This window comes from Microchirus variegatus (genome assembly GCF_963457635.1).
Source record: "Microchirus variegatus genome assembly, chromosome: 22".
Classification (NCBI taxonomy): domain Eukaryota; kingdom Metazoa; phylum Chordata; class Actinopteri; order Pleuronectiformes; family Soleidae; genus Microchirus; species Microchirus variegatus.
The window spans coordinates 4727755-4749213 of record NC_139823.1 but is presented as its reverse complement, the minus strand read 5'-3'; the positions used below and the strand labels follow the sequence as shown (position 1 = coordinate 4749213).

At 41.9% G+C, this 21459-nt stretch overlaps 1 protein-coding gene across 2 annotated transcripts in view; it reads right to left on the bottom strand.

Annotated features, from left to right (window-relative positions):
* Positions 1-148: 148 nt before the first annotated feature.
* Positions 149-21459, bottom strand: part of LOC310943371 (ATP-binding cassette sub-family C member 4-like) — a 40494-nt gene continuing 19183 nt past the window's right edge. For both annotated transcript variants that reach the window (XM_083908922.1, XM_083908923.1), the window contains exons 21-31: positions 16742-16892; positions 15663-15782; positions 15450-15560; positions 15244-15344; positions 13871-14062; positions 10721-10876; positions 7849-7938; positions 7218-7390; positions 6338-6443; positions 3814-3948; positions 149-1060 (exon numbers count right to left, since the gene is read on the bottom strand). In XM_083908922.1, coding sequence (XP_083765048.1) covers positions 983-1060; positions 3814-3948; positions 6338-6443; positions 7218-7390; positions 7849-7938; positions 10721-10876; positions 13871-14062; positions 15244-15344; positions 15450-15560; positions 15663-15782; positions 16742-16892 — 1413 coding nt within the window. In that variant the 3' untranslated portion in view covers positions 149-982. The remainder of the gene's footprint in view (positions 1061-3813; positions 3949-6337; positions 6444-7217; positions 7391-7848; positions 7939-10720; positions 10877-13870; positions 14063-15243; positions 15345-15449; positions 15561-15662; positions 15783-16741; positions 16893-21459) is intronic.

The following is a 21459-nucleotide window of genomic DNA, read 5'->3' as shown; positions in this document are numbered from 1 at the left end:
CAGCGGTAATCACTGACCTGAGGGGACACAACGTGCAGACAAGTGAATACACGATGAGCAACAGCAGGAGGAAATGGTTAGTGAGTCAACGTTACAATGAGACAACAATGTTTTGAAAGCAAAACGAAGACGGTACTGAACCATTACAAATGCCGTTTTATTGCTGGTAATTTGAATTCCTTCCATTGTCAATTATAAGTGACCACGTGTACAAGTTCCCTGAAATATAACCTTCTACAAAATACAAAATGTCAACTGTTTAAAATGAAAATACATAGCTGTAGGTAGTGTGATTATTGCCGGAGTAAAAGTGCAACAAAAACAGCACAATTTTTATAAAGCAAAAGAACAAAAAGTTTGTTCTGTCAGAAAAATAGAAACATTTCTCCAATGTTCCCTCGTGTTCACTGTCAGCAAATGACACACACCATTTTAACTTCACTCTTCCTGACAAGGGCTGAGGTAGACATAAAACCGCTATGGTTTAAGTGCAGAAAGACACGTTGATAAAAAACAGTGCAATTGCAAAGAATCAATAGTCTGATTAAGGCACAGTAATTACTGAAAACTCTTGTGTCTCCTCCGAGTTTGTCCTTGTCTTATCAAGCACTTGACAAACAAAAAAAGACCATAGCTGCAGAAAACTATGTTTGTTTTAAAATAATAATTTAAGCCACCTGTAATTTATCGCCGCTGGTGAATACACCCAATATATGCACCAGAGCAGGACTAAAGCTACCCAAGAGGCCGGAACACACATAAATAAACATTGAGAAGTGTAATCAATAAACAGTGATGCAGTAAAATGCTGTCAATAAAGGCAAAGCCTGCCTCTTTTCTATTCCAGACCAAAGGGCTATGACAATCAAATGCAGCACATACTATGTGTGCTAAAAGCTGCAGCACTTTTAATGCACAATAAAGGGAAGTGTATATGGTAAAGGTTTTGGTCAGCGACGGTCCACACTGACTCTCCGAGCTGTCAAAGAGACGTCTCAAAGATGACGGCGTTGTCCTTGGCACTGCGCACATCTTTCCCCCGCTTTCTGTTCATGTAAACCTGGGAAGTGCATCAGGGAAACAGTGTTACAGAGTACAGTACAAGCACACAGTCCAATCTAAGCCACAATCTGTTATGGTTATATATTTTATGACAGATCCCGTCAGAGCTGGGTGAAGGGATTTGTCACTCGCTGAGGCGTGAAAAAGTGGCTAATTTAGCCTCATAAACAACTGTGAAAAGCAAAGGGAGGAAAAATATCAAAGATAATCACTAAAATTATTAGCTTTATTCCAGTTAATTTTCCCCAATGGTGGTTTCTGAGCTAAGCTGTGTAATCATATTTAAAAGTGTTTGCTTTAAAGTGACAACAAAACACTTGATTTATTTATACAAAAAGATTATGGGAAACCGAGGGTTTCAATGAGAGAAAGTCTGTGAAGAGGCAAACGAATGTAAAAACAGGTTAGTCACAGCGATACAGATATACGCTCTGCTACGAGATTCTCTTTCAACGCGGACAAAGGAGCTATAGGTTGATATCAGATTAATGAATGTATTTAAACCTTGAGTGACAACTATAGAAACTTGACACACAACATGTGGACCATCTCAGTATTTAATAAGTGGTGCTAGACAGTTATGGATGCTGCAGTAATCTGATCTAAGGAGAGCACCATACAATAAAGAAAGGAAAAACGCAAGGGCTCCAACAATGTAACTACCAATCCACCAGTGTGCAAGGTAAGATGATACCAAATAATACCGCAGTGTGCTGAGTCTTTGAAATCAGTATTTTACTCATTTCACTCCTGTGGCTGAGAAGATACAGTCCCGCTGATAAATTTGTGCAAGGGACAGAGAGAAAATGAAATGATGCCTACTTTTTCTTATTTCACAAAGACCTGTTTGAAGTTCCAGTATGGTATCTGTAGTCCCAGACAGATGCACATAAAATGGAATTGAACAATGAATAGCCGGCCCTTATCTTTTCAGTGTCTGAAGGGGGAAATACATCAGGAATGAATTTCACAGGGAAAAAATATGGACATTCTCTATTACAGTAATCCCCATAGAAAGTTTATCCCAAATCATGATGAAGTTAAAGCCAATATTTCCAAATCGATATTGAGCGAAGAAAGCCGCTTTTCTAGAATCATCTCGAAAATGATCTTAAAATTACATTATGAGAAAAAAGAGATTACACAGAGGGTTTCTGTGATAAAATCAGCGGATGTAAATCTACAAAGGGACAATTTCTCTCTTGAAATTAATGTTATGTCGTTGCAATGTTCCAAGAAGGCACTTTAAATTAAGATGGTAATCAAGTGCCTTTGCATTGTCTGACGCTTGACTGTATTATTTTGGAGGTGGGCAATGAAGTCTGAGGTTTGAAGGGAGAGAAAAGGATTACCATGGCACAACTCCACTCTATTTGGGCCCCATTCATTCCCAAGTGTTGGGGGGGTTACTGTAATCGGATTACATTTGTCTTTAACGTAGTGACGTAACGCGTTACAGTCGACAACGTCAGTAATGACATTACAGTTACGGATTAAAAAATGATGCCCTTTGCGCTTCTTTAATGAAGGACCGAAAACACAACATCAAACGTAGACTTGTAGAATACTTTGAATTCTCATCATCATCTAATATTGTCATGAGGGCTTTAGACTTGTGTTTGTTACCAACGCCAAGTTGGCAGACCAACCACCCCAGACCGCTAGCTCCTTTAGCTCAGCATTAGCATTAGTACGGCAGCCAACCACACCTTAACTCCGTCTGCGTTGAAGAACGGCACTTTTACTTACAGCACCGCAGGGTGGTGCACAAGCCTCGCTTATTATTATGCGACGCTCTCACAAAAGGGAAAATAACTTAAACACATGAGAGAATGTGCCGAATGTAAACACACACATTACTTCCTGCTTCATTACGCACCTACTCTGACGTCACACGTAACACCACGTACACACCTTCACACACGTCACACACCAGGCTTTTAAGCTAGGTTCATGGCGTCGCGCGACAAAAAATAACGTCATATCCTGTGTCAGTCCAGGACATGACATCATTTTTGTCCGACCACAAACCTAGCTTTTGCCTGTAACTTTTTATTTACGGATGTTGATTAACAAAATTCACAATTGCACTAATTTTTTTTAGCCTTGTTCTTGTTTGTTCTGACACATTTTCGGTGGCACGTTTTATTGAATTAAAGTGTCCTCTTTTTAGTATGAAGATTCATGCTGATTTAGGCATATTGTTTAATGTTTAATTAGTGTTAATTGGCAACTAAGGTATGGTATAACTCAAAAGTAATGTAACTAGTAGTGTAACTAATTACTTTAAGCAGCGAGTAACAAAGTAAAGGAAGGCATTACTTTTTTTAAACAATAACTAGTAATGTGTAATGGATTACTTTTTATCAGTAACTACCCCAACACTGTCTAGGACAAAGGTGGGTGTAGTGACCTATTAACAATTAAAAAAGTGCTACACCAGTTGCTGCTGGCAAGTTCCGAAAGTGTAAAAAAAAATAAGATTCTCCAAAGTTTCAAATTTGATATTTGTTCTCTTATGATTCTGTAAACTGGAAAATACAATTAAATCCAACCAAAAATAACATTCATATGCAATCCAATATTATATATAACAAAATTATTACACAAGGTCAAAAAGCTGTGTGCCTCTCCTCCCAGATGAGCAACAACCAAACACTTTGACTTAATGGAGAGCACATCCTACCTCTAAGTGGTGGGAGGTTCCAAACACAAAACAACAAAAATGGCTCTTATAGTGGGTTTGGATACCTGTTTGGCTGAGTGCAGCAGTGAGGCGGCCTCAGCTCTGCCTGTCTGTTGCACAATCTGGTGAAAAAACCCTTCCTTGTTCTTCAGCAGCACATACGGCTTATCGTACTCCTGGATCCTGCCAGCGTCCAGAACCTGCAATCACACATACAATACTGGGCGTGTGAGTGTGAGACACCACCTGTATACTTTACTTTGGAGAAAACAGACATTTCAGCTGTTTCGCTGCTGAGTGTTGCATTCAGACAGTGCGAGATGAATGGGGAAACAGTAGTCCTCTGCACCTCTGAACCATCCATTTTACATGACTCACGCGACAACAAACACCGGTGCCTGCTTTCTGCTCCATGGGGTCGCGTGGACAATGAGCGTAAAACCTGTTAGCAATGTGAAAGTCTGATTCGCTGACACTAACAGACTGAAGATCAGCCACTGAGCCGTGTGTTTATCGTGGCATTTCAGCGGCTCAGGGGGGGTCCTCAGCCAAATCCGACAATCACACCTTTAAGAACACTGTCGTAAATTACCATCATTTATGTGTCATGCCATGCAATGTAAACCAAACAAAGCTTGAATAGTGCCAATTCAAGCAGTTTGGAAAAGACGATAATTATATCACAGACAAATTTTCACAAGCTCGATCCTTATAAGAGGTAATGAGCAGTTTGTTATCATTAACGCACAATTTCACGGAGTGTTCAGAATGAAAGGGTGACTGCTACAGCTGCTGGTATGATCAACAGTTTAAGGACAGGCGATAAAGTTTGTATCTTCAAAAACATTCTGTCTGATTGAGGGAAAGCTTAAGATCTGGATATGGCAAACTCAGGTGCGTCCCAGTTGAGGTCTCCCATAGAGTGCGACAGTCTGGGGGCATTTAACACAAATGTATGTGTGAAACAGTCCCCTCTGTGGGATACCTGCTTTTCCTAGGCAAAAATCTCAGTGAATGAGCAACCACCAGGTCATGGCCCGTTCCTCCACAGACCCCTAACAAATGTCGCCACAAATGGCACTAATTGGCACCTCTGCAGGCAGCAGCAGGAAAGGGCCAAAGATCAGGTAGCACCAGCGCAGGGCTCAATGAGAGGCAATGCTGTGAGGGGGAAATCAGACCAGCTGTCGCAAAGCAGGGCAGGTGAATTAAAGCTCTGCAAACGCTGTGTTGTAATCCTCTGACAATTATATATAAAAAAAAAAAAGAGGTGTTTATCAGCTCTGAATCTCTGGTGTGTTTAATGCATGGCGGTACACCACAAATTCAATCAGAGTCAAGGAACAGCACCAGTGCGCCATGGAGGGTTTCTGTAAAGGTCCAGTGCATAACATTAGGAGGGTGTATAGGCAGCAATTGAATATACTACCCAATAGAATGTTTGTATAAGTGTAAATTGCTCTAAAATAAAAACTGGGTAACACTTTAGATTAAGGAACACATATTCACCCTTAACTAGGTGATTACTAACATGCATATATGTAGCATACTAGGCCTTTATTAGTAAAAGCACGTATTAACACCTTATGTAGGAGACTGGGCAATCAAGCCTTCTCTGTAGCTGCCTCCATCCTATAGTATAACTTACCCATCGAAATTAAATCTGCCCCCAACAATTGAACATGTTAAATCACCTTTAAACGACACACCTCTTCTCCACGGCCTTCACTTAAAGGGGAATTCCGGTATTTTTTCCGACCTGGGCCCTATGTTTATAAATGTGGGTGTGTGTAGGTGAATAGTACTTCCAGCGGATCACCTCGGGCAGCAGCCAAGACGGGCTGCAGTGGCTGCAGTGTAATCTTACGGGAGGCAATATTGCCATTCTGTCATAAGTTATAGCCATAAAAGGCCAATAAATGGCTCAGATTGTTATTGTTAGTCTGGCAACTTTACCAAGGGAGAAGGTTTGGTGACAGTGCGCCACTGTGTTCGCAGCGATATTTCTGCTCGGCTGTGATGCGTTCACTGATGCTCACAGCATCCGCGCACATATACACACTGCCCTGTCTTTAATATTGGTCTAATATTGTCCATACAAAAACCTACGCCCTTGGTCCCGACCAATATCAGAGACAGGGCGATGTGTACGTCCAGCAAATGCTGTGAGAGGAGAGCGTGCTTTTTTAGATTTTTAAATGGAAGCTTACTACACAAACAGTTGTCACAAATGTAAAAAAAAACCTAATAATATAGAACATGTATATATATATATATATATATATATGTATATATATGTATGTAACTATCTTAATGATTATGATCTGGAGTTTTAATAACTGAATAAATGATTTTGGATTCTCTGTTTGTTGCAATCATGAGTCTCAGCATTAGGGGTCACTTATTCTTACATACTGGACCTTTAAGCGTGCTACAGCACATCTTAAAAATATCACAAGGTTGTTAGAGAGCGAGTTCTTTTCTGCTTAACCTGTGTTTATACTAAAAACTTTCCTGTGATATCAAAGCTGAGCGGTCTCACTTTATAACACTGACTGACTGGAGTGCAGTGGAAATTTCCTTACTCACCAGTATTCTGTCACAGTCAATAATAGTGTTGAGCCTGTGAGCAATGGTGAGGACTGTGCACTCTTGAAACTTGTCCCGGATAGTCTGCTGGATGAGGCTGTCAGTTCTAAAGGAGAAGGGAACACAACACCTCAGCACAAAAAATCTCTCTTCCTATAGAGCCTTGGGCAGGGATTTTACTCAACACAGAACAATGGCTCATCAGCAGTGAGGTATGTGCACAAGTAGGCATCCAAATAAAGGATATGACAGCTCCCTAGTTTAAAAAGATAGAGGACGATTATATTTTATATATGACTACTTTTTTAAATAGTGTCACTGTTTAATGTATGTGTTACAACAGAATTAGCCATTTGCCATATGTATGTTCTGATCACTGACGTTATTGACGGACAATGGTAAGATGGGCACTCTTACAGGCCCAGTATGATGTAAAGCTCCAGTATGTAACTTCTGTTGCCCCCCTGAGGAATTTGGAGTAATTATCAAAACACTGCCAGTGCCTCTGTATGACTCATGCCTAGGTGATCCTGCACCCCCCTGCAACACTTTGTTACCCAGAAGTAAGCATGTATTCAATCAACCTGCTGAAACGTCAGGTTTTTAGCATTTTTTTTCACTACATGGCATTTTTTGGGCATTTAAATCCATATTCAAACCATTTAGAGCGATCTTGCTTGGTAGCTAACTTGCTGCCTTGCCTCCATCAGTCTTGGTGTAAAACTAATCACTTCCTGTGAACAGCGCAGGAGTGACGTTGAGCGACAAGAGATTCAAAACGCCGCTATACTGAGAAAGAGTATACGCGTGCAGCTGACAGGCTTGCAATGTAATAGGGTCTGCTTTTAAGAATGATATCTGTTTGAATTAGTCCTCTCACCTTGGGTCCACATTGGCCGTGGCCTCATCAATAATGAGGATGCGGTTTTTGCGGAGGATGGCGCGGGCCAAACACACGAGCTGCCTCTGACCCACGCTGAAGTTAGAGCCCGACTCATTCAGATGCGTCTCCAGCTTATTGGGCAGCTCCTCGACCACGGCCTTCATCTGCACCTGTGGAGAGGGAGAGCAGAGCCCCAACCCTTCATTACTTCAGCATAAAGGCTTCCTGTGGGGATGTCTTTAAAGAGCCATCCAAACACACCCATTAACCGCCTGGCACAATGCAGGGCCAGGTCCACTGATGACCTTGGCCAGTGCTCTCTTGTGGCCAGCCTCTAGTTTTAATCCAGGCCACCAAACCTATTCAGAGGCAGGACCAGGAGCTGAAGCCCTTCACTGTGGGGGAAGCCTTCATCCTGGTCAGCCTGACTGCCCAAACACATCTCCCCCAGAACTTTCAATGGTTCCCAGTTACAAGCCGCACATTGAGCTGGGCCCCATGGCCCTAATGGGATTTCCCCCCATGACTTGTGGCGAGCAGGGAGGCTGAATGGCAGCATTGTGCCGGGGGACAGAGGGATCCCCCCTGGGCTGGCGAGGGGGAATCATTCAGAGCCACGCTGGAGTACCTCTTGGAGTGCATTCCACAGGTCCTCATCTGTGTGCTGTATGAAAGGGTCCAGATTCTTCCTCATGGTGCCCGTGAAGAGAACTGGGTCCTGTGGATAAATGGAAATAGAAAGAGAAGGCCGTGGCCAGTTAAGATAATGACAAGGGGGAAGACGTATGAAAGGGTTAAGACAGGCTTCATAGAGCACCGCTAGGCAATGCGTGAGGAGAAGATGTTCACAAAGGGCTTGCTACACTCAGGAGCTCTATTCAGTGCGCTGAGCAACTGTTCTTGAATAAGTTGATCTTTTTACTTGAAAACCCAAAGCCTGTGCACCGGTGTTGGTGGAGAATAGCTGTGCAAGACTGACACAAAAGTGCCATCTAATCACTGTTACAATACAAAGAATTGTAACAGTGCATTTCTTCTTTCACAATGTATGAAGAAATGCATCTGCAATTAGCGGTTACCACGTTATTTGATTACACTCATGAAAACCCAGGTTCGGATTACAGATATATATATTTTTAGTGAGCCACACACCTGTATCAAGGTTGAGCCACGTGGCATCTTAAGGTAAATAAAGTGAGCTCTTTATTACGGTGCTAAGGAAACAGCCCACGAGTCTTCGGGCACTGTTCCAACATACCACTCTGTTTGCGATAAACAGCAGCAAGCCGACATCTACTCCTCATGTCATGGATATTTATTCACAAATCCTACTCCTATGTGAAAGTGATTGACTGAACATTTACTAAGGCATTCGGAGATTGCTATAAAGAGACGTGTGTCACTGTGCAGTGTTGTATTAGATAAGGTTTTCATGTGGTATCATTTTCGCATTGTTTTATGGGAGAACAAATACAGCTAGGCTTACCTTGGAAGCAGGACACAGGATTTACGACACTTAAATGGTTATAATGACCACTTCAAAAAAATTTAATGAGATGTGATGGTAAATCACAGCTAACAGAGGTGGTGCAGAGCAACACGCAACACTGATACGCTTCCTCTGAATACTTATCCCAGTCAAGGATGCTTACTCAAGATACGAATCAGACCTCAAATCATGATAGTTAATGTTCACCTGGCAACTGTGAGATTAGAGCAGGAGTAAAAGTAAAGTGCACAATGTGTCTAAAAGGTTCAGCGTCCTGCATTAAGATTACAGTACTACTAGTGTGAGTGTGACTCACTATCCACGCCTCCATCTCTGCTCTGTCTCACAGATCAGCTCAAAGCCATTGCTGTGACAGCAGAACAGTGAATATGTGCTACGTGTGTTCATAATACAACACCTCAAAATACAAAAAATCTCGTCTCAACCAAACCTTCATGTCGGTCTGAGGACTCAGGACTACCTGCTCAATTTCCATTCAGAAAGAATAAAATTACAGCTTTCATGACTTGGTCCTGCTACCTGTATAAAAATGTTCCACCTCCTTACTTCCAATGAGTTTTTCCTTCTGTCACCAAAATACCGCCTTGTCATTAAGCCAGCTGAAGTCCCAATTCAAACTAGTTTTGTGACACACTTTAATTGAGGATTCAATGTCTGGTGGGGAAATAAACTGCTTTCAAGCACAGCTTTCCATAGACCGATTATGTGCTCCACCAATTCTAAGCCCTCTGTTTGCTACAGAATCCATTTTAGCAAGTCATTCCTCAGAATTCAATAGAAAATGGAATGGAGCTTTTTTTTTTTTTTTTTTTAACGCAATATAATAGTAAAAGCTTATCATAATCAAATCTGTGGGTGGCAAATAATGGAACTCTTCACTAGCAATGAACACTGAGTATGTACATATCAACAATGTACGTATCACAATCAACATACCACATAAAAATGTAAATGGCAATTTACTATTTATCTCAGGGTTTTTTTTGTGAAAGGCTGACTAACACTTTATCTCTGGTGTCTTGCATCAGAATAAAAGGCTTTCAGGTGAGGTTATATAAATGCGTATGACATCTCTCTGTGTAAGTTTGTAAAAATATAAGAGAAACTTGCACACCGGTGAGACTTGGACATGAAAATGCCATCCAGTATGCGAGTACAGATTGGCGTGCAGTTAAAGTTCTGACTCGTAACCTGCCGCTCTGCGCTCTCTCACCCCCTGTGGGAGAGACACGGTGTAAACAAAAAATCGCATCAAACACACATCGTCACATCCATACTGAACTAGTTGGGGCCAGAAAGTGAAAACTTTATCTCAGCAATGCCAGGAACCTATCAAATCCACGGAAAAAGCATTAATGAACCTGTTTTTGGGCATCTTGACGACACCCTGGAAATGTTTGAGACTTGGCCTAAGTGATGGTGTACAAGGCGACTCTGACTGTGAGGATGGGGGAGACTTCACTTAAGCAGCTTTCCCATGTTTGGGGGGTAGATGGCTAATCCTCTGTCAGGGATGGGGGAACTGCTCTCTTCACATTACAGGCCGTGGGAGTCTTCTCCCTTCCCTCCACTTTGCTGACACTCACCCGCAGGCTGGCATTTTCTTAATACCGTATCAGTTTCAACAAGCGGAAATAAAGTTAAACTGTCTCAAGGCATCCTTTTGTCTCACTTTCAGAAATCCCCTAAGTGATGACTGTAATTCTCCTCACTTGTTTTAGCTTTTTTTTTTTTTTTTTTTTTTTTAAAAGCCAAGCATATAAAAAGAGCCAAAGCATGAAGGTTTCTCTTACCAGTGTTCATCTAACATTTCTGACATTTCTCAACCATGAGGCATAACAGAACCTTACAGAAAAAAGTCAAGGTAAAAGTTTGAGGAAAGGACAAAGAGTGCAAAAGGATGAATGCTGTACTTCATTTCTAGATGATATTATTAAACATTTTTTTTTTCTACACAACAGCTGAGACTGTAGCAGTTCAAAAGAGTCACCTGGGGTATTATAGACATTTTCTGGCGCAGAGTGTGTAGACCAATTGTGGAAGTCAGGAAACCATCAATCATTATTCTTCCCTCAGGTTCTGCCAGCCGGAACAAAGCAGAGATCAAGGAGCTTTTACCAGCACCAGTGCGTCCAACGATGCCAACCTACAGTACAGGGATGAGAATTATTTTATAAATCTGAGCAAAAATACACCACTTTACAAAAAAAAAAAAAAAAAAAATCACTATTGTGCTCCATCGGGTTGTTCATTTTATTATTGAGGTTTATTGAGACTCTTAGCAATGGGGAACCTTTTCATTTGGCTATTTTAAGATAATTGTCCCATCTTTAAAGTCCAGTGTATGATGTTTAGAAGGGTTTATTCGCAGAAAATAGGTGTGTTATCACTTTAAAATAAAATTTTAAAAAATAATTTGGTTTTGCCTACCATGGAAATGAAGACAAACAACACCGTCCACATAAACTGCCTGCCTGTTGCTGGACAGGACAGGTTTTATATATAGAAAAAGATACCTGATGCAAAGAAAAAGGAGGACATTGCGTAGAGAGTGGAAGTGGATTTTTGGTATGCACAGGCCACCATAGTTCCCTGAGGCACTTGGGAAAGGTTACATATCAACCATTACACAGTGGACCTTTAATATGCAAGAATGAAAAATAACATTTTGTTTACTTAGGACAATAACTCGTCCAAAGCAAATTGCTCAGATTACGGATTATTAAAAAAAAATATTTCGATTCAATTTGTTGGTAGAAACAAACAAATATAAATGTCTCAATAATGGCACCATGAGGCAAATCATCTCTTGTTCTGAGCTGCTGATGCCACACACTGCTGTCTGCCAACATATAGGCCTATTATAGACCAATACAGAGGCAATGGGCAAGCTTTTGTTTAGACAAGGGATTACCAACAACATCGCTTGCATAACAAAGGCCCACTGTGCTCATAACCTGCCAACACAGTAAAATTCACATTTAGAAAGGATCTCAATGTACAGGACTGAGTTTGCCGGGTCCTAAAGGGCCTGTCCGAGGATTACTACGACCACAACCCAGACACTGAGCTTCTTCAAAAAGATACGGCTCCTACGTCACTCTAAGGAGCTGCTGTTGCTTCCTGTACCCACTGAGTGGCAGCTATTTCAGAATATAGAATATTGGCAGGTTGGTGTCCAAATGGGAAGTTTTGCGCAGTTTGGACATTTTGTACTTGGAAGTTCCTACAACTTCCAAGTTACTATCCATCCATCCATTTTCTACCACTTTATCCTCTGCATGAGGGTCGCGGGGGGTGTGCTGTGCCAATCTCAGCTGACAAAGGGCGACCCTGGTCAGATTGCCAGTCCATCACAGGGCCACATGGAGACAAACAACAATAACAACACTCAATTTAGAGTGTAGATATTTGACTGTGTTTGTAGCACAGCTGAGAAAGTGTGTGTTTACTGTGGAAAAAAAGAAGTCCACGTCGAACGAGCTGCTGAACGGCTATTACAGACAATTGCTCATCCCTTTCCAGTAGAAGTCACCTAGCCCTGCGTAATTGTCACCAAGATGTACAGTAATCCATCTTTTTTGTTCTTTCTGTCTTATGATTTATTCTGTGTGCTTGTTTGGAAGAGCGCAAGACAAAGAAATGTCCACATTTGTAGGTCCCCAAGGACAGAGGAGGAAGGGATTTAAACCATATATCCAACTCTGGATACTCAAGCCAAAAGAAGGAATGGCCAAGAAGAGATTGTCCACTTGTGGTAAAAACACAGTGGCTACCACACAACATTATGGTCCTCTCAAGTGGGACCATGGGTAAAGGGCGGATGGGAGTGTAACGGCAGGAGTATAATCCCAGAAACTAACACCAGTTTATATTGTGAGAATAAGAACACAATACTTTCGTCAAAATCTCAAAAAAAGAGATTAAAGGGAGTTGGTAATGAGTAAAAAAAACGTCATCACAAATTTAAGGGCATCAAATCTTATAACCTGAGATTCTTCCTAAGTGGCAAACCCTATCAACACACATTATAATCAAGCAGATATACAAAACTAAGTGACCAAATAAAGAGACATTGAAGAGCTCCTACTACATGGACATTTTTCTAGTTACACAAAATCACCTTTTTCAAAGTAAATGTATGTTACAAAAACTGCATAAGCTGTCATCCCTAAGCATTAAAGCAGGTCCTTTGTTGCCTTTAACATGTATATCTATGTGGGAATAATAATAATAACTGCTATCTACCTCAATCTGCAATAAAAACAAATGCCACACATACGGGAAACAGTGATCGGGAAGTAGGAATCACCCTTTCCTTGGTATTCATAAATCAGATAAATCATTATCACAAGCTGTCTTCCCTTGTTATTGTAGATAAACACTGTATGTCAAAGTTCACTTGATAATTTTTACTGTGCACAGTCTTGGGAGATTAATATTATGTCACCCATAAACTATTGGTCTATTAACAACAGAAGGTCAAATGAGATGTCGTGGACCAGTTGTGTGCTTTTATATGACTATCTATAGTGGTATGACTGCAGTCAGGGACAGAGTGAATGCATCTTATACTGTAGGTGATTGGCACAGGTTTCCTTGTGCAAGGAGAACCGTCAGGATGCACAAAGCCTTTCACCCCCATGGTGTGCTGCAGTGATCCCTCCCATGGGCTGACAGAGCCAGGGGCTCGACACTTATCAACCCATCCATTGTGAAATCAGCCGCCCTGGCCAACCATAGCCATGCAAAATACACCCCCAGCATTAAACACAATTTCAATCATCCTCAACCATCTCCCTCTGCCGACCTCCCTCTCTTTCTTCACCCCTCTACCTTGGCCTCTTCTCTCTCTCTATAGTGAATAAACTGTTGTCACCATCAGGTAACTCAAAATGCAAATTGGGAACAAATGGATCCACTTGAACAGTCTTAATTACATGATATGTATTCCATGAATCACAAATGGTATAGTCCTCGAAGTTCAGCCGCACAATATTCTGTCCCTTTAATAATTGATTTGAAAATAATGCCACACAAAAAAGAATCACACCACACCCTCTACACGGAGTGCATATCAACCCAGGTCATGGACTGTGCACACCAGTAAGCATGCACAGGTGGGAGTAAAGACAAGAACCTTTTCGCTGGCTGAGAAGACAACACTCAGGTTCTTCAGGACCAAAGGCTCACTGGCACTGTAAGAGAAGTTGACTCTGTCAAAGGTGATGGAGCCTTCCTTCGGCCAGTCGGGCGGAGGCTTTTTATCCGTCTCCCAAGGCGCTTCACTCTCCAGCTCTGCATACTCAATCACTCTCTCCACTGACGTCATCTACAACAAAATAAGACAAATTACTTTAACATTAAAATGAAGCATAGTTTTTTAAAATTCACATAAGAAATGGGTACTTGTGACGTCCAAACCAAAAAAAAAAATACAAAATCACATATAGTGTATACAATAAAGAGAAAGTGAACACTTTGGTATCTGCATTACAATATAAAAATATGGACAGCACACAATGTAAGGCAGGGGTCTCAAACTCAAATGACCTGGGGGACAATGCGCATCTACTGTGGTCGAGAGGGGGCTGGCCTAGAGAGCAAAAAGTGGGGGGAAAAAACAACTGTTCACAATATTGCATCATGACATCACACGTATACTATTTTATATATTATTATATACACATATTATTTTAATTACATAATAATCGTGTGTTACTGTAAAATTTGTACCAGGAGCCGTTTCAGCCACATTCGTGGCTCGGGCCCTAACAAGTGTATTTGTATAAGTAATTGAATGTTGTATATGATACATTTAATAATGGGATAATTATGACCAAATGTCTTATTAACTGCTACGCTACATTTCTGTTATAAAAACATTGCTAGCAAATATATTATATCATATTCCATCACCTTGCTGACAGCTGTGCCTCAGCTACACACTGTGTTTAAAAGACGGTGAGGTCATGGACCATGTTTTCATTATAACAAGATATTAAGTGGGGGGCCACATGTAATCGATTGGGGGGCCGCATGTGGTCCCCGGGCCGCTAGTTTGAGACCCCTAATGTAAGTGAACAAATAACGCCTCAATTATTGTACTGTTCATAATCATGTTGGATATTTCATTCGAGCATTCAAATTTGAGTGAACCTTGAAGTCTTCAACAAAACCCAAGTCGAGTCAAGAATTAGAAAACATGTTCAGTCCAGTCCTTGGACCAACTGTTGACCACATGGAGACCTTCCCTCCACTTCTGCTGTTAAAGACCTTATTTGAATATTTACTACTATCACCAAAATGTGCACCAGTGGTGGCTCCACCTGTGCCCTAAGTTTCCTTGCTCCCCATGGTACTCATCCATCACAGCGTAGCCCTGCATGATCCTGTTGCTGGTAACAGCCAGGTATGAGCCCGACGCTACAGCACCAGGCATTTTCAGAACGAGTTGAAGTCCAGTAAAAAATAATGTGTGTATTATTATAATAATATCTATTGTATTCTCACCATGTTCTCAATCTCTGCACTCTGTCTGACGCCCCACTGAAACATGCCTGTCAGAGTGATGGCATAAGAGAGAGCCAGACCCACCGCACCAGGCTCCAAACCTGTCATGTCATAGAAATGCAACAAACAGTCACACAATGAAGAGGTTATCATTATGGATGTCATTAATAATGTCACATGTGATTTAACCAGGACTCGTACAGTACCATGTCTGAGGAAAAGGCAGCCAAATGAAATAATGGTGACGAAAAGTGAACAAATTCCATCGAGACGCACGGCGAACCAACGAGAAGTAGTCAGGAATAAGAACCAGGCTTCTGGTAAATAAAAACAAACAACAAACAGTCATAGTGATTAGATACTACACAAACCATATGGTTTCAAATGTGCACAAGTGAGCCATAATTCTCTTTTTTTACCTGAGTGAAGATCTTGATGGTCATCAAAAATCTGCTGAAACCTCTGCTGAACCTTGAAGGCACGGATTGTGCTCAGGCCTTGGAGAGAGGACGAAAGGTGGGAGAAGACGGGACTGCGAGCTAAAAGAAACGCAAACGGAACAATGTCAAGCATCAGCTGACTGTCGTTGACATTTAAAAACAAACATGCATCAGTGACAACAGTTATCGATTCATTTATCATCACACTTTATCAACACGCTTGAGGAATCTTTTTTGCATCATACAAGAATTAAAGGCGCCATATGTAAGAATGTGGCCAAAAACGATTACTACACTCAAATTAAAAATTCCGAGGTCTTTTAGGTTTTCGCATTCGCCGCCATTGTAGCTCAGACCTAACTGGCAACCCGTGGTTGCTCGGCAGCTGAGACTCTACTGACTGCAATGATTGGTAGACGGCGGTAGGTGGCGCCACATGCCAAAACATGATTTGCAGTCTGCAAAAGATTTTTTTAATGTGAATATTTTGTCTGTACTGTTGTTGTTTGTGAGTTCAGTTTGTTATATGAACATTATTCCTGAGTCTCTGTGACATATTAGGAGGATTTTATGGCCAGTTGCTTTAGATTTATTACATAATGCACCTTTAAATAATGTCTCTGATGCCAATCAATTTTGGTTTGAGGTTGCAGATTAATTTAAAGTGGTGTTCCATTTCTCTCTGATAGATTAAAAAAAAAAAACTAAGACCCTCAGAGGTTTTTGACTAAACCATTGTTCTCGATTATGATGGAACATGTTGGCCAATAAGCATTTGGGCTCTCGACCCGGAATAAAATAGATAAACTAAAGCCTCCAGCGGCCTACTCATGCACACTTTGCATTTTTCTTCATTGTATGTGATGTCATGAACTCCCATCTCTTGAGGAAACCGAGTGTGGCCGAGCCATAGGCCTCCACCACCTTTAGCCTTTATGCTAATGACCATGGCCTTCTTCAATGGTTTATTAGCATTCCTGTGGTCTGCTTTTGTCTTTTGGTTTAAATGGACATTTCCAAGCACCCACACCAAAAAAAAAGAAAAAGGAAAAATTTACTGGTAGACTCCAGACGCTTGATATCCCTGGAGGTTTGCAGGAAGTAGCGTCTCAGATACAGAAAAACGGCAAGAAGAGGAACAATAGGGAGAAGGATCCAAGGGATGATGACCGCAGCAACTACGACGACTCCAACAACTTGGAGAAAAATCTGTGAACAAAAGAAAAAGATTAATTAAAATTAGAACCAAAAGCTCCAGTGCTGCTGTGAGGGCCAGCACTGAACAAGAGGAAGTGTTCAGCTCTATTTGTGTGAGACCAAAATGGACATACAGTAAGGAAACAGCAGGTTGTGGGACCGAGCTTATGTGACTCACAGTGTGAAAGGAAAACGATTGCGGCACTAATTCTCACTTAGTAACAGGTGAGAATTTACCACTTGGCCAATGTAGCTCATATCCGTGGCTCCCTCCGGCTTTCCCTTCAACACTTCTGGCCAGTAAGCCTCCCTGGCAGAGCAGCCAGCCAACAGGCATGGCCACAATGACTGACAGAGGGCTCTGGGAACCACACTGTGGGTGTCTGATACATCACCACACAGCCCTCAACAACACAGTGACTCATCACCTGTCTTAGTGGCTCTGTGACACATCAAGACCAGGATACCAGAGCTGCCTGAGGACTGACAACAGCAAAGCAACCACACCTGCACTATGTTTAGAAAATTGAAAGCAGCATCTGATCACAGTTATGACTGTCAACATTAAAGATATAATGATTTTGCAAAAGCCTGTATGTGGTGGTGGGGATGACTCGTAACTTTTTCACTTTTTCTCAACTGCACTAATCTAAGGGGTAAAGTTACACGCAGATGTAAGTTTCTACTTGCAAAATATAGGATTTGCCACTGATATAGGACTGATCAGAGATTCCTCTGGAGTAAAAATACAATATGCTACCTTAAAATAATGTCACGAATTAACCTACTCCAATAATGTAACAGATTTAATGACTTTGTGGGCTTTTGTTTAAATCAAGTAACTTATTTATAATGAAAATCAAATACAGGTATTTTTCTTTTGATACTTAAAAAACAGTTCTATTCACGTACGTAGGGTAAGCGTTACAGGGCGTCAGTGATCTGGATACATCTTGTCACTGAAAATGTTTGAGCCCAATCTTTTTCAACTGAAAGCTAAACCTTGTGACATGATTGGTAGGTGATAAAACTTAAGCCTCACACCCTGAAATTAGACACATCCTAAAACATGGAGATTAGGATCGTAAGGTGTACCTTCAGTGGTCTCGAGCCCCGACTGGCCCTGAGACATGGAAAATTTAATTTTGCCCCTTAATTACAGATCTGCCACTAAAGCGCATGATCACTTTCAGTGTATTTATACGATGAAAAGCGACACAATCCTATTTGAGGTTGAGATAAGGGGGTAGTATTAGTCTAACCATTGCCATAGTCAAGCTATGACAATCAAACCAGTTAAGTGGAAGCTGCTGAGCCCAACTGATCCCAAGAATTTCACAGTACATAAGTTTCAATCTTAGTCTTGATGGAAGGGTAACAGACTGCAAATTGAGATGGTGGCACATGGGCCATTACGTTGCACGTTTCCCAGCATTCCCTTCAGGGGCACAAATATTAACTGAACACAAATCTTATCATACCGTTTTTCTTTCACTCTCCTGCCGCCGGTCGGTGGCACATATTACACTGCTCATTCATGTTTGCTGGTTGGCTAATTTGAATTCTAATTGGGCCCATTTCAGCAGGAGCCATTAATGTCCAAACCAGGGTGGCTTATCTGACAGCGGGGGTCATCTGAGGGGACAGAGGAGGAGCAGGAACCAGAAGATAGGAGTCTTGCCTCCTCCTCATCCCAAAGGTCTCTGTCGCCAAGACCCCGTTTGATGTGATCCATTTGCGTGGTCTGTGGCGCTTATCATGTCAGCATCAGGAACACCGTGGCCCCCCACCCACACCACACACAGATGACTCCGATAAATGATCCTACAAGCGTTCATTTCACCCCCCCCCCATCCTCCCTCCAGACTGCATCCATATCTCCTATGGAACCACACAGGAATAGAAAACTCCCAAAGCCACATCCCCCCTGCACACAGAAGTGGATAAAAGGATGAAAGCTTTTGTATACAAACAGTTTAAATAAAGAATTAGTGCTAATTGCTCTTTAGCAAGAAAAGAAAGCTACCGCACGCATGTGATTCAATCATTCAAGCAAACTGGGCACACTGCTGTGTCTAAAGACCATTCAAATCTCTGCTGACCCAATTGCTTTATGTTCTCCGTGATTCTATCAGCTCTTTGATGTCCAAATAAATGTAGAAAATTGAAGTTAATGGCTATATTTGTGTTCAGCTATGATAGCAACTGTTGTTCCGCAGCAGAAAATAAACACTTGTTTAATTAAACATCCCTCTGGACACAAGGATTCAGTGCACTTTTTTTTACAAACCCCCTTTTCATCCTCCCTTTATTTACTGTCAGAGTGCAATATTTGCCACTGGGAAAGACATGCAAACAAAACAGGAAATGGGGGGAATGCGTGGTAAAGAAAATTCCTCAAAAGAAGTCTTCTGTCACGGCTGGGTTTTGTTTTTTTTTGTTTTTTTATTCCACACTTTCCATGACAGAGCCGCACAATAAGTTGCAAGGGTCAGTGGTACTGAAACAAAACAGGGCTGTTCCACTTGGGCTCTGGAACAATAGAGGTGACCCAATCCATTCTACTCTGTCTCTGGGCTTTATTTTAGCATTAAATGCCACGATGCTGTGGCTTTTCTTTGGGAGAAATGACTGTGGACACCTCCTTCACATTTTCCCTTTCTGGGCCATTTTCACTTCATAAAGCTGCAGTCAATGTGTTTTGTGTGTGGTAAGGAGGGTCTGACACATACTGTGGTGGTCTCAGTCGCTGTCTACATTGGTGGCTCAAGTAGTCCTAGGATTAGGCTTTTGTGTGCTGTGAAAAGGTAAAAGAAGTCACTTATTTGGGCTCAGTCAAGCTGCTGATTTCCAACCCCATTTTGGAAATAAGAGAAAGGCTTTGAAATGCAGCCCCCACCTCACTACACTATAAATCACTAGTGTCCAGTAAAGTCATTCATTCAGTCATTGCTCCTTTCTCTTCCACTTGATAATAATACAAAACCTTTTTCAAGAAAACAGCAATTCACAAATACAAAAGTCACAGAAAAGCACAGAACTCATGATCCTCATCGTTTGGTCATGAGGTGAGGACTCAGAAAGACTTTGTTTTTTAAGTTCCCAGGCTCAAAACAACCCCAGGCCTGGCCTGTGCGGCAGAATCGGAGCAGCTGAGGTGCTGGACTGCAGCATAATGGGAGGACCACACATACACACACGGGAAGCTTTTACCGACCATTGCTCACCATCAAATGACCATGTGCGGTATTGCTGAGTGGCTAGTTAACCACACCCATGAAGACAAACACACACACAAACACAGCGCTGTGTTTGTGTGTGTTCTGGTTTATTCAAATAAGTGACAACAAAGTATCTGTATATGAGCTCTTCTTCTGGCTTCTCACTTTTCCTATGTCACTTGTGTTTTTCCCACCTTCTGCAAGGACGACAATGGCACTGTCATAAAACAATGGTCAAAGGGGATTTTTTACGGCACAGCCTATGCATTTCCAAACAGGGCCGTCTCCTCTGTGTTTCTCAGGCTAACCTGTGTAATGCCTGGAGCCAGTGCATTCTTCACTCCTTCTGTCACCAGCGTGGTAAAGAAGCAGAGAAAGCCAGTGAAATCCCATCCTACAGCGCTAACGGTTACGTCAGCAGTTCTCATATCCCACAAAGCCGCTAAAAGAGGCCTGACACACAATGTGACACAATATAGAGACTCACACAACCCACCCGCCAGTGTTCTTAGATAATAGCCATTTTTTTTCTGTGCTTGTGTCCCTTCTGCGCTGGGTTTTTGCATGTGCATAGCCACGCACAGCCCTCTTCCCTCACACACAGGCTAAAAACTATTTTCTCTCTCTCTCCAGATGTCAGTACTGTACTTTTCACTGCTGCAATTTACTTTATGACTCAGGAGCAAATGTTTATATGACATTAACGCTGGGGAGAGCAGGCCAAGTCCCATGAAAATGAAAGCGATTGTCACCTGGTGTCTGAGCATAAACATCCTGACAAACCGAATATTGTCAAAGGCCTATGAATATATCTATGGACCCCACAGTTAGTGGTGTGACTTGGTCAAGAGCCTTCGCACAAAATCCTCTGCTGAAAGACCCCTGAACTCACCCCTCATTGTCCTCCCCTCCTCCCCTGCGCCCTCTGTGAAAATAGAGGTAACCCAGGATTTAAAGGTCAAGTCCACACAAAAGCCGACAGTCCCAAATGCCTGAGGTGTTTTTAATTGACATTTCTGTCTTTGTCCCCTGACCATAAAGAAGGGAGAGAAAGAACCCTTTTTTCGCAATATACTAAATTACTACTAAATGAGACCTGTGGAAAAATCAGGCTCTGGAGTTTAACCAGGTTCACCCAGCTTGAGGGAATCCCCTTGTTAGGCGAGTATGGGGGCAGAGCTGAGAGGCTGTGAAGTGCTTACTCCACCATAAAGGAGGAGGTTCTGGTGCAAATCCTCGCACGGAAGCGGTCTCTCCCCATAGGGAGAGATAAACCAGTTAGGGCATTGTTTATGAAGTTTCACTTTATTCCCCACTGACAACCATTTGGACAATGACTATAGGGAAATGTCCCTCTG